Source organism: Bombus pascuorum, chromosome 3 (assembly GCF_905332965.1).
Source record: "Bombus pascuorum chromosome 3, iyBomPasc1.1, whole genome shotgun sequence".
Taxonomy (NCBI): domain Eukaryota; kingdom Metazoa; phylum Arthropoda; class Insecta; order Hymenoptera; family Apidae; genus Bombus; species Bombus pascuorum.
In genome coordinates this window covers 17,124,247-17,138,408 of record NC_083490.1, presented here as the reverse complement: position 1 = coordinate 17,138,408, position 14,162 = coordinate 17,124,247, and the positions used below count along the sequence as shown (strand labels likewise).

Sequence of the window (14,162 nt, the reverse complement as noted above, 5' to 3'; positions counted from 1 at the left end):
TTTTTTATGGCATTTCCGTGATTCATAGTGCAACATGCATTCCGTATTCGTTTTTTCATAACTTCTGGCATCGTGGGAACATCGTTATAAATACTAGATTTTAAAGTTTCCCACAAAGAGTAATCCACTGGTGATAAGTCGGGTGACAGAGCTGGCCAATTAATGCTTGCACCACGGCCTATACATCAGTTGGAAAACATGTTATTTATGTCATTTAATACACTTCGTACACTTCTAGCATTATGAGCAGGACAGCCGTCATGTTAACGCCACATTAATAATCGTTCTTGATATGGAACATCATCTAATAGTTCGTTTAAGTTTACAATAAGGAATTCCTTATACCTTTCACCTTAATGTACCATTAATAAAAAATGGACCAATAATTTTGTCTTTCAATAAGCCGCATCACATATTGACACTCCAAGGAAGCTGGAGTTCCACAGTTCTAAGCCAATGAAGATTCTCAATAGACCAGTAATGTATTTTGTGCCTATTTAACCCTCCGTGATTAGTAAAAGTTGAATCGTTAGTAAATAATACGTTGTCAGAGAAGTTCATATTATCTGGCAGACGTATCTTGCTACGGGCAGCCAGCATTTTGAGCATCTAATAAAATAAAGTGATATTGCCCTTTTCGTTTCATTACTTCTGCATTCTTCAAACTAAAACTGATTTCTTCGTGATTAAGGTCACTTCAAGATCATGATGTGCAGGTTGTTGAAGTCATCTTAACATCGACTACCACTTCGTGTTATAAAAAATACATGTTAATATGAAAAAAAATACGATGACCTTGAAAAAATCGTTAAAATGGCCGAAAATAATTTAAGTGCTTGAGTTAAAATTAACAGTATGTATAATAAAATGAAATTTTTTTTAAATATGAAAAAATCGTTTTCCATTTTCCAATGAAAAAACGAAATTATTTCCCGAACAACCTAATATTTGATAATATAGAAAATATTTCTCTTTTTATTTGTACATTCTAATTACATACGTTTATTTTTCACTGTAAACATATACGTTTATATAGCGACAACAGAAAGGAAGCTCCCCAAGATAGTTTTGTGTTTTATTTTAAGATCATTGACATTTTTTTGTATGTATTGAATTAATATTTATTTTTTTATAAAAACAAGTTCAATGATCTTTGAAATCACGAATTGGAATGGTGTTAAATTAAATAATAAAATATAGTATTAATGTTGAAACTTTTCTCGATTTTTTATTAGAATTAATTATTTATTCTATATTGGTTTCATTTCATACTTGACAATTAATAAATCAATAGAAGTCTTGAAATATTTCAGATTACTAAATGCTTATATATATATACAAACATATATGTACCTAAGTGTTACACTTCCATAGATATAGTAAGGATATTGATTTTTATGATAGTTGAATTCTACAGTATATTGTTATATCTTTAGTAAAAATGTGGCAAGATAATGAAGTTCGATTCGATGTTTCTTACACGTAATAATTGTTATACTTTTAAGTATAATTATTAGATACGTATTTTCATTTTCGTCATTTTTTATTTATATTTTTAATAGAAATTTATTGTAACGGGTGTTTCGTTTAACTGGAAACGGTGAAATATCTCACAAGGAATTGAAGGTATCAAACAATTTTTCTTACAAAAGTTGTTTGGTATACAGGAAGACATTAGATGGCATGAATAATTTTTTTGTAAATTAAAATTAGTGCCGGAAGTATCAAAGAGAAGTTAACCTCTTTTAAACGAAATCCTATATATTTTTATCTATAATCATACATTTTATTCAGATACATGATAGTATTTGTTGAAACGAATACAATGACCTACGACACGATGTCATTTTATTTATGCCCTAACGCTATCGAATGACACTACATAAGACTCAGCTACTGATTTACGTTGACCTTCAAATCTAACTTATGACATTCCACTGTATGAAATGACATCATGTGGTAGGTGGTTGTATTCGTCTCAACAAACACTATCATATTATGAATAAAAAATACAGGGTTCCATTTAAAAAGATAAATTTGTCAAAAAAATGCTTTGTACCATCTAATATTCCCCTATACACCAAATAACTTTTGTAAGAATAAGTTTTGATAACTACAATTCCTTATAAGATATTTCATCGGTTCCAATTAAACGAAACACCCATTTATAAAATTACTAACAATTAAATTAGAATAACAGTATAAGTAGATATGTATTAAGAATATGAATATGTGTGTGCGTGCGTGTACATTTATGTGTGATTAAAGTGAAAATTTAAAAAATTAAAATGAATAGCACTATATAAATTAATATTTTATATAAAATTATGCGAAGAAATAATAATGAAGAGTCCATTATTTATAAAGTCATGAATTTTTAATAGTCATATGCAGCTACGATTGGGCGAATTTACTGTTGATAAACTTGACTTAATAGAAGATACAAAAGGAAATGCAGGAGATACTGGAAGACTTATAATAACTAATCTCAGAATTATATGGCACTCTTCATTTCTTCCCAGGATCAATCTAAGTATGAATTAATTTAGTGATTCAAATCATTGAATCAAATATTCTTTTATAGTCATTTCTATAACTATGTATTTCTGAAACATACACATGCTTATTAATGTGAAATAAAATTTTCGAGATATTTGTAATAATTACATAATTAAATTAAATTTTAATATTTTGAAATTTATTAGTGCTATTTAAGATATGTAAATATAATATTTTTATATACATAATATACACATATATAAAGATAAAGTATGATTTAAGTATGATAAAAATGATAAATTTCATATAAATATGTTTTTCTGTAGGTATTGGCTATAACACCTTTATAACAATAAATACAAAAACTATACATAGTGTTAGTATGCTTTAAGAGGTCATCATTTTTGATTTTTGTTTTGCAATTAACGGAAGCATATCATTTTTGTAGTTGCAAGGAAAACATGTGCAAGCGTTACATATTTTAGCTTCCTTCCGACATTGCAGATATGAATTTCTATTTACAAATCAAGATTTAAAAAGTACAAGACATTATACATCCGTTATTGGTGTTTACAGGTACACTTTTTATTAAATTAAAAATTTGTATTATTTATTATATAAATTGTTTATTTTAAAACATGATATTTATATTTAAGACAAACATCAGGATGTAGGATATTTTAAATGATTAGGATTGTGCAAATAATATTTAAGCATAATAAAAACACTCATATGTTTTATTTTTATTAATTTTTATTTTTAAATTAAAACGATAATGTCTGAAGTAAATAATTTTAAATAAATTTCTGTCAAACTTTTTTTAATAAAAATTGAATTTTGTATTTAATTTCACAATGATATTTTTCTGCTTTTTAAAATAGGAGCTTCTATTATTCTTTATATTTATTGAAAATATGAAAAAATTATTTTTATGAAAATTTAGCTGTTAGAAAATATGACATGATACTTTACCTAGATGTTTCCCATTATTATTATTTACATTTTTTTAGTCATTACTTTTGTGTTCTGGATAAATTCATATATTTTGATTTATCATGCATTTTGATTATCTTATTATACTTGTATGTTTTTTATTCATTGTATATTAAAAAACAGTATTCTTACAATCCTAATAATAATGACAATATTTCTATAACTTATACATACTTTAATAGATTTAAACCAATTTGTAGAATTACATGTATATTAACAAAATAAAATACACTACAATATATATTACTAATATACAATAAATTTATAAAATTAAAGAATTGTATAAATTAAAAGAATAGTTTATATATTTAGTGAATAAATATAAAATTAATTAAATAAAGTAGAAAAAGAAATAAAAAAATAAATCAAAAAAGAACTTCTATTTAAATAGAAAATAATTAATTAATAATAGTAAGTATGTTATGTAATATATCTTATACACAGAGGAGACTTTTATCAAGAAAACAATTAGTTCAGTATCTTTACCACAATTTGATAAGTACAATGATATAAATTCGTTATTTGACTAACTTATTTAATAAGATTTATCAAGATTTTGATTTAATAGAACTTTTCCTAAATAAGAACAAATATATGTAATTTGAAAGGTCTTTATCTATTTATTATCTATAGTGAAGTTAAGATTTAACGTAATTAGAAAAAACTGTTAAACAATACTTTAAACGTTGCAGAGCATATGTTTCATCAAAAATTTATCGTGAAATTAAATTGAGAAGTGGGATAATTAATGATAAGCAATTAACATTACTACCACTGGAAACAGTTCATTCAACTTTGCAAGATATTTGGAATTTATCATTAGAACAGGTTGAATTCTTATTTGTAGTAATTTATACTATTTAAACAAAATGTATTTTTAAAATTTATGTTGTTAGGGAAATGTTGGAACTTTTATTGTAACAAATATACGTTTGGTCTGGTTTGCTGATATGAATCATCAATTCAATATATCAATTCCTTATCTTATAATAGCAAATGTAAGTACATATATTTTGTAATATATGTAGTGCATACATAAGAACATGTTAAAAATTTTTTTCTTTTTTAAATAGATTACTGTTAAAAATTCAAAATTTGGTCCAACTCTAGTCGTTACTAGTACAGAAGCCAGTGGAGGATATATATTAGGATTTCAAGTAAATCCTATCCAAAAACTTCATACTGTTTATAAAGAAATTTTAATGTTATTAAAAGCGTTTGAAAAATCTCCTATTTTTGGTATTGATTATACATTTGAACATGAGGTAATATTATGCTAATATAGTTTTTAACAAATGCATTGAATAAATAAATATATTATTATTAATTATGCATTAATTATTACAGGCTCCATTACAACAATTAAACATAGAACAACAATCTGAGATACAAGACAATCAACCTGAAATTTCAAATGTGTTTGGCTATTATTTCTCTGAAGGTTCAAATCAAAGAAAACCTAGTTTTTCGATTTATTTAGGTCTTGCAGCAGAAGAACCTCGAGAAACTAGTACACTACAAAGCCTATGGGAACTTGTGCGTCAAACTTAACTGATAACATTAATAAACTTTAAATATTATGTAAACAGTACTTTATATATATATAATTTAGAATATAACTAATGCTAATACATCACATAAACTTTGAATATAAAATAAATATAAAAGTTAATTTTTTATTTATTTATAAATTAAAATTATATTTTAAATTAATGTAAAAAAATTATTACAATAAAATATATTATTCTACATTTTTTCCTAATTTTCATTTCTTTGAACTATTTAATGTTTAGCAGTTAAATTTATACAAAAAACATAGATATAATAAACATATATATATAAGTATTATGTGTGTAAAATACAATCAATTATATTATGCCATAACTATTGTCTGTTTTTAATGTGTTATCTCTTCACATATCTATGCCCATTTTTATTATATATAAAAGAAGTCGATGATAGGAATTTCACAACTATTTAGTACAACTATTTTCTTCTCTTTTCAAAATTTATATTTTTAACACTTTACCAAATATTTTTTGATAGGTTATTTATGGAAAAGTCAACGTCTATAAGGAATTGATAAAAAAATAGATAATTGGAATTAAAGCATTAGTATTCTAGAATATAACACTGAATAAGTCTTTAATTGTTTAATTGCAATTTCATACCACTTTTCAGATTTTGTCTTTAAATTTAACTTGGTCTACAATTTAAAGGTTGCACAATTGATTGATCTTGATTATCATCACCATCTTCATTCAGTTCAGTCTGCTGAACAGGAAATCTATACCCCATATTCATAAGCATTATTTCAAATGGATCACTTTTCATGCGTATTTGATTTGCAGATGCAGCATCTTCTAAATTCTGAATTTCTCTTTCATTTATGCTACCATCCTACATCAAATAAATATTCGAATATAGTTTTTAAAATTAATTAAATATTTTATAAATATCAATCCTTATTTATTTATCTTTTTTAAATAAAATAGATTTTGGTAAGTAATTATAACATATACCTCAGGTAAAGGACTCCATAATCTAACTACTGGATCAATACCACTAGTAGCTAGTAAGCATGTAGATGGATGAGGTTGAAGACAATTTACAATGCGTTCATCTCCTCTTAGTACACGTATAATATTTGTGGTATTACGGTCCCAAATAAAGAAAGATCCATCATCTGATCCCGCCACAATATATTGACCATTGCTTGAAGAAAAAATTATTAATTATAAATGCATTACTAATTAATAAACTTTCAGAATTATTTATGAATTATTTTTAAAATGTACTTACTTCCCAAAGAAATTAGCTTCCTTTATATCAGTTGTAGTATTACAATGCCCACAAAACCTCATTTTGTAATCAATTGTATTGCGTCGCCATTCTTGTTCATATTCTGATATTTGAATCATTAATTGATTCATATCAATATCTCTACCTGATTGTATAATGATTACATTAATCACCAATTGAAAAAATATTTTGGAAGAATGAACATAAAAAATATATTATTAGTATATTATCATATAACAAATGAGACAACTACATATTTGGATTCATTCATATTTCATGTGCATGTTATAAAATATGGAAAGTATATTAAATCAAATGATTTTCTTTTACTTTTCCTTTATGTTTCTGTAAAACATGTCTTTTGTATTGAATACATATTTATTTTATTTTTTCGTATTTAATTACCTTAAAATGTTATAGTTGATGTGCAAAAATATAAGAATTTAAAGAAAAAGCACTAATTTTATATAGTTCTTATGTTCTACAATGTCAATACCACCTAATGACAAAATCCGCAATAACTTAGTTGCCAATCCAATATATATATTCTACTATAGATTAATATCTATGACGTTATGAAAGAAATAGGGCCTTAAAACTTCTTTCATTCAGTACAAGAAAATTTCATTCCCTATGAAACTACATGAAGGAGTAAAGATGAAAATCACCTTTAAAATATTTGATGCAAGTAAATTGTATGTAATATATAATATTAATTTTTATATTAAACTAAATATTTTTTAGTTTTAACAAATTTTTAAAATAGTAAACTCTGGAATTAAATTAGGATACTATTAATAATTAAAAAGCATGCAAACTTATTTATGAAGTAAAAGTGAATAGATATATAAGTATATCTAGAAGAAGAGATAAAAGATATATAAATATAATGCAAAACATCATATACAATGTATAATCTAATAATCAAATTCATGAATGTTTGTTTTAAGAAAATATGCACAACAATACTACATACAATTACATATCCAAATAAAATCTTATGTTTTTTATTCATTTAGGAAATTATTTGGAGGAATTTGGAAATTTAAAAAAAAATTAAAAGAAAGAGAGAAAATATTTTGTTATGATATCGCTATTAGTAAATATTTTGGCTGTACCAGGCAAGTAATTCTTGAAAATAATACAAATAATACATTAGTAGGTAAAATTTTTAGTGACATATTATGTTATATTTATATCACTGCTTATTATACTAGAGTTAAATGATATCAATACGTAAAAATGAAACTAGACAACGTACTCCTTTTAAATATTTGTTTTCTTAAACAAGGCAATATTTCGTGATATTGAAATAATTAATAAGTAGAATTTTATCATTTATCAATGGAAACTGTAAGATGAATAAATTATGTATAAAATCATCCACAAAATCAGAATTCTTATAAAATATTTTTCTTTGTCTATATGTGATTTCAATACATATATGTATATATGTATACATACGTGTATGTATATACAATGTTCAGAAAAATGGATTAAAGGAGAAAGATATATTTTTGAGTACTTTGTTCGTCTTATAGAATACCTTTTAACTTGTTTCTTAATATATTCCAAATATATTCCAAATAATATATTCTGTATATATTCCAAATCTGTTTTTATATGGATTTTATGAATATTATGTACATTGTTTGCATATTTTTATTGACTGTTATGGTATCATTAGACTTATACTGTGTATTATATATAATATAAGAATGATATAATGAAATACTATTACAATATATAAACGCTGTAGAATAAAAGGATTTTTTATTCCACTTTACTATCATTATTTATTGTAATTAATAGAACTTCTTGTGCTTGGTGGACAAATATGTTATGTATTAAATAAATAATAATTATTAATTCATTCTAATTCTTTAGTGAACTGAAATACTTCTTACTTATAAATAACACTTTAATCCTCAAGTTTCAAAGAACAAATTACTGTAAAAACTTGTTGAAATAAAAAATATTCAATTTAACATGAAAATTAAAATTTCGTATTTCATAGATGCCCATTCTTATTAAAAAATTTATGAGATGAACTTTATTTTTACACTTTAATATTACTTTCAATAACTTTCTTGCAGCAAATAAGGAGACTTTTTTGTGTAAAATACAATATAAAAATTTGCAAGTTCTTATCATAAATTCAAAAAAATTAATCTGAAACAACTTTAGTAAAAACCTCCTATATACATATACTGTATACATATACATATATACATATACATACATATATGAAATATGTATATGTATACATATCATATCAACCTTGAATATAATGTAACGAAAAAAGACATACCAGAATCTATAGCTTCTTTTATATCCATTTTTAATGCTTTACACGCAGAGTTAGATGCATATTCCGGAAATTTTTGTTGAAAGTCTTTAATTATTTTATCAGCTTCAACTGATTGATGTAAATCAAAGAGACAACGAGCCAATCTATAAATATATATATGCGTATGTATATATATGTATGTACATATATGTGTATATACGTATACAGAATGAATCACATAAGCAAGCCATCTATCTAACATTTTCAGTTGTAGAGGTAAGAAGAAATGTTTGAAACAGAAGTTATTTGAAATTTCATCTTTTTAAATGAAACTATATGTTTTTGGACATCTATAATTGTACCCTTCCTCAAGATAATGACCCTAGTCATACAAGATCACTAAAGGTTACGGACGCAGTAATATATAAGAAATTAAAATTCATGATGAATGTTTCTAAAACAGAATATACTTGACTTTATTAACAGAATCATACTCAATACAAAATGTAAACAAATTTTGTGAAGACATTTATCATCAAAATCCCCCCACAGCTATGTAAATAGTAATATGAATAATAGACTGATATTATGTTTCAAATGATAAATATCTTTAAACTGTCATTAGTCTACATTTCTGCATTCAAAAAAAAGAAAAGTAGATATATTGGGTTGGCAATTAAGTGATTGCGTATTTTGTCAATACCACCTAATGACAAAATCCGCAATCACTTAGTTGCTCATAAAAATAGTTTTGGTTTACGGTGAAGCTGATGAATATATGAGGCAAGTACTACGCTTGTACCGAAACAGATTTACTGAGCGGATTTGTCTACCTCATTCTATGTTTTACGTATTTAAAGAGACAAACAACATATCCATACATTTTGAATTGATTGAGTATGATTTTGGTATTAAAACCGAAATATTCTGTTTCAAAAGCATTCATCATAAATTTTCATTTTTCACCAATTATTACATCCATGAGCTTGAGTGACCTTAAATGACTATAATCATTGTCGTATGGAGGGCTACAGTTGTAGTTCCAAAAACACATAGTTCTATTTAAAGATATGATGTTATAAATCTTCTAGGTACTTCCACCTGTTAAAAAGTTTTTGCCATATTCTAATAGTTGGAGCAAAATAACTTTTGTTTCAAACATTTTATCTTATTTCCATAATTGAAAGCGTTATTCAGGTGACATATCTTATACGGCACACTCTGCATACAATATACATATTACATATATGTTAAATCTTTTAAAATTAATCACCAATTTCCAGGCATTTCCAATAATTTGCTAAATAAATGTTTTGAACGAAAGTTAGATCAACAGCTGTAAATCATAGCCAATGAAACAGTATTATTGTTATTGTTAGAACTGCCTGAAAAAACATGGTTAATCTTAGAAGATACACCCTGTATACAACATTATATTATACATATTACGTTTAATTAAACTAAATATGTTATCATATATGTACATATATTCACAGAGCATTATTACCTAAAATGAGCCTTTACATGTCCAGGATCGAGAAGCAATGTTGTTTGACAATCTTTAAGAGCAGCATATATATCACCATCCCTGTAAATTATGTTCAACTCTATTCAAAATCTATATCCAGAAATATAACAAGTATAATAGTGGAGAGATCATACCAAGTTCTTTTCATATATGCTGCAGCTCTGTTAGCAAAAAGCACAGCAGCAGTAGGACAATAACAGATTGCTTTATTGTATAAATTAATTGCCAATGTGTACTTTTGTTGTTCAAAGCTTTCATTTGCCTACAAAGAAAAACAATAATAAGAGAAGAAAAGGAACATAATTAACTCATTTAATTATTTTCAGATATAATAAAGAATTATTTAATTAAATAAATCAAGTAAATTAGTCCAAATTAATATTGTACAATTTTTAACCGTTTTTTCTACAATAATTTATTGTTTAAAATATTGTTCAATAAAAGAAAATTATTTATTTTATATTTTTAACTATAAAATAAAATTTATATAAAACGAGTAAACTTACTTGACGTTTTAATTCTTCAACATGTGGTGGTAGGATTTTAATGTTTTTGTTCGTAAAATCTGCAATATCTTCATGATTTGCCATACTGCACTTTTCAAAATCTCCTATTAGCAGTTTTTAACGAATTTAAAGTTGCATATAAATTTAAGATATAACTTAATTTATCTAAGATTGTAGTAGATAGTGAACAATATAAAATTTAATATAAAAGTTATTATTCCAATCATAACTGGTATTTTATGACGATTACCATTTATATATATTTCCTATTATATTTTCAAAATGTTTAAAAAGTCATTCACAAAATATAAAACATTGTAATAACTATAATTATTACCCAAATACATATTTGAGGAGTAACCAAAGCAAGTCTTCAAATTTTTTGGATTATTGATGTCAAATAAATAAATTTGTTCACCACCCATGTTAACAAGTAGCTCGTTTCCATCAGCACTGAAGGTTAAATATGTAGTAGTGAGACTTCTATTACTGTCACGTTGCCGAGAATGCAGATGGCCTGCTCAATATCAAACATTAATAATTTTCATTAGAGTGATCGTTTAATATATAACAAAAGAGGAAGATAAGGGTAAAGGAGTCGCGTACGCTATTTCTGATCGTACGAACGAACCCGCGATAAAGTACTGTGCGCAACCCAGTGGTACATTCTCATCTGGATCACCTCCACCAGCTAGACGTATACATACATTTCCTCTTGTCCAGTTACTATGTGGAGACGAAATAGGCACCTATCATCAAAACAATATACAAAGAAAAATTAATTTTTCTTGATCAATCACTTAATGTTCTATGAATACATTAAAGAAGATAAGTGAGAGAGTGTTAAAATTAATGGTTTATATTAGTGTTTATTTCAAATATATCATGGTTTAAGAATAAGGCTCTTTCAAACAAAACTATTTTTATACATAAATTTCTTGAATGCTTAGTTTTTATTTTGTAATTACCTGAGAAAGCTTAATCATTCTACGGTCATACATTCGTATATATGCATCATTGGCTCCAATAGCTATTAGTTCAGGTTTTTTTGGATTCACAGAAATACACTTGCCTTCTGCATATCGACCAGCATGATTAACAAGATTTACTAATACACTATTACAGCCATTGCTTTTGCAACTATGAGGAGCACGAATATCATATTGTAAAATAAGACCATCTTCTGCAGCACTCCAAAAAAGAAAAGGTACAGTAGTTGCAGTAGCAATACGTTTTACACGACCTATATGACAATTACATGAAAATATTGGTTCAAGAAGCGTAAGATCACGAACTCGTACTTTTCCATCTCCAGCACCTGATACCAATATCCTATCATTTGATTTTGGCATGAACTACAAAACAAAAAAAGGATTGTATTCTTTTCTCATTGTTGATCTCCAAAACTCTGAGAATTTAAGACTTATAGAAATTAATAACTATTAAATTAAAATTTTAGTACTCAGAAGATTATATATATAATATCAAATTACCTTAACAGAAAATATATTTCCATGATGACGTGTACGAAGTATTAACTTCTTTTCATATCGAAATGGATCCCATAATATAATATTCATATCATCAGATGCTGAAGCAAGAATTCTAAAAATATATGTTAATACATAAACATATAACTTATAGTTAACTTATAGCTAATTTTCTTATTATCTACAGATATTTACATTTATTCTCAATAATTCTATGATGTTATTCTATGACTGTGTTTTATGTTATTTAAAAAATACTTACTGCCCACTTTCATTCCATTCTAAACAATTAACACATCCTGTATGACCAACTAATTCTTTTTCAAGTCCTAACCGGGATATCAAATTTTCTGTCACATGTAACTTCTGAGAAACTGCATATGCCACTGAATCCTAAATAAAATAATTTAAATAGAATTAAATATCAATTTACTTTTATATAAAGGATGTTTAAAGAAATAATAAAGTTTATACTAACATATAAAAACATTATGAGAAACTATTAAACTTATATTAAAAAATAATAAATATTAATATATTTACAGCTAAATAAATAGATAAAGAAATGCGTAATTATATATTACTATATATATTAACGTACCCGTATTTCACGTTGACGTACTAAATCCAAAACTCTGTAATCTTTATCATGTATGTTAGGAAGCATTTCTATGTTTATTTCATAAATCACTTATTGTACTAAAAAAATTAAATATCCTCTGAAAATCATAAGAAAATTTATTGTCATTTTTATTTAATATAATACGTTCGAACTTTTTTAGTAAAAGATGTAAATGTAATTATGTGTTTTGTAAAATATAACCTCTCATATAGAGGTACTATTGTATTGAAAGTGTAAAAATTAGTTTTACGAAAACCGGACAAGAATACTTAACTTAAAATTAACGCGATAAAACAAGATACAAAACGATTAATAAGTCGTTACTTGTTCATACATCATCAAAATGTTATTGAAATGTTCTTGCACTGCTGTCCTTTTACACAATACCATGAACTTAACATAACTTTTGTACTTTATCACATTCTATCGTATAGTTGATATATGTATACATATGTATGTCTATATATATACATATATTTATTTATGTATCATATTCATTATTTTGAGTTCACATATAAATCAATTTTGCAATTATTTTTTATAAATTTAGAATAACTGATGTGGAGATATAATTCTCTCTATATCAAGTCTTGCTTCCATTTTCATTTCTTATGTGTTTCTCTATTACTTGATTTGTCTGTTCAAGTTTGACATCTATAATAATTAAATTAATCTCGAATAGTAATAAATCTGATATATATGTTAAATTTTCTTCACTTTATTATTTATGTAAAATATATCTGTACATATGTCTTTGTTTATGAATATTTTTAATTTGAGAATAAATATTTTAAATGTCATTATATTTTTAACCTAACAAAAACCTAACGAATTCATATACCACATAATATTCATGTAAGTATTTACATTTATTACATTTGTACTGTTATTATTCCTATCATGGGATTTATTATTATTACTGTTATTATACAATATACAAGCACATATTCTATTGTATTAAATATTAATATATTTATATATACTGATAATTTAACGAGTTAAAAAGTTTATAAACGTTTCTAATATTATTATGAAACATAAAATGTATTAATCTGTACTTTATAAAGTATAAATATTCTAATTTAATCAGGAAAAATCAGGAAAAATCAGGAAAAATCAGGAAAAATCAGGAAAAAATTAATTTATTATCTTTTTTAAGTGATCTATTTATTTAAAAATATTCCTATGCATTTATATATATATAATATAATATATATATATATATATATATATATATATATATATATATGTAATATATATATATTCCATTATTAATTTTATATGTAATATATATATTTATATATGTAATATATATATATATATATATATGTGACAAAATTACATCTCACATACATATAAAATTACCAAATTTTCTAAATTGAAACAGAAAGATAAGGATCTTAGCAAGTAATTTTTAAGATAAAAAATTATG

The 14,162-nt window shown here is 24.8% G+C and overlaps 2 protein-coding genes across 7 annotated transcripts; one reads left to right on the top strand and one right to left on the bottom strand.

The window, feature by feature from the left end:
* The first annotated feature begins 1,361 nt into the window (after positions 1 to 1,361).
* LOC132905707 (Bardet-Biedl syndrome 5 protein homolog) lies at positions 1,362 to 5,254 on the top strand. Its single transcript, XM_060957296.1, has 8 exons — positions 1,362 to 1,482; positions 2,385 to 2,533; positions 2,826 to 2,875; positions 2,948 to 3,075; positions 4,185 to 4,320; positions 4,389 to 4,490; positions 4,566 to 4,757; positions 4,840 to 5,254. Exons 1-8 carry the CDS (start codon positions 1,442 to 1,444, stop codon positions 5,041 to 5,043), a joined length of 1,002 nt encoding a protein of 333 aa, XP_060813279.1. The 5' UTR covers positions 1,362 to 1,441; the 3' UTR covers positions 5,044 to 5,254.
* On the bottom strand, positions 5,149 to 13,713 carry LOC132905693 (WD and tetratricopeptide repeats protein 1-like). 6 transcript variants are annotated; one of them, XM_060957270.1, is made up of 14 exons: positions 12,710 to 13,456; positions 12,371 to 12,501; positions 12,112 to 12,223; positions 11,587 to 11,973; positions 11,250 to 11,367; positions 10,956 to 11,135; positions 10,619 to 10,722; positions 10,247 to 10,374; positions 10,092 to 10,172; positions 8,606 to 8,748; positions 6,295 to 6,439; positions 6,015 to 6,207; positions 5,664 to 5,892; positions 5,149 to 5,561 (listed from the first exon to the last, which is right to left on the bottom strand). In XM_060957270.1, exons 1-13 carry the CDS (start codon positions 12,773 to 12,775, stop codon positions 5,689 to 5,691), a joined length of 1,992 nt encoding a protein of 663 aa, XP_060813253.1. In that variant the 5' UTR covers positions 12,776 to 13,456; the 3' UTR covers positions 5,149 to 5,561; positions 5,664 to 5,688. The 6 variants fall into 6 exon arrangements, with proteins under 6 accessions (XP_060813253.1, XP_060813251.1, XP_060813252.1 ...); XM_060957268.1 differs by lacking the exon at positions 5,149 to 5,561 and adding an exon at positions 13,598 to 13,713 and having other exon boundaries at positions 5,621 to 5,892; positions 12,710 to 13,384; XM_060957269.1 differs by lacking the exon at positions 5,149 to 5,561 and having other exon boundaries at positions 5,621 to 5,892; positions 12,710 to 12,827; positions 13,005 to 13,456.
* Between the last annotated feature and the right edge of the window lie 449 nt (positions 13,714 to 14,162).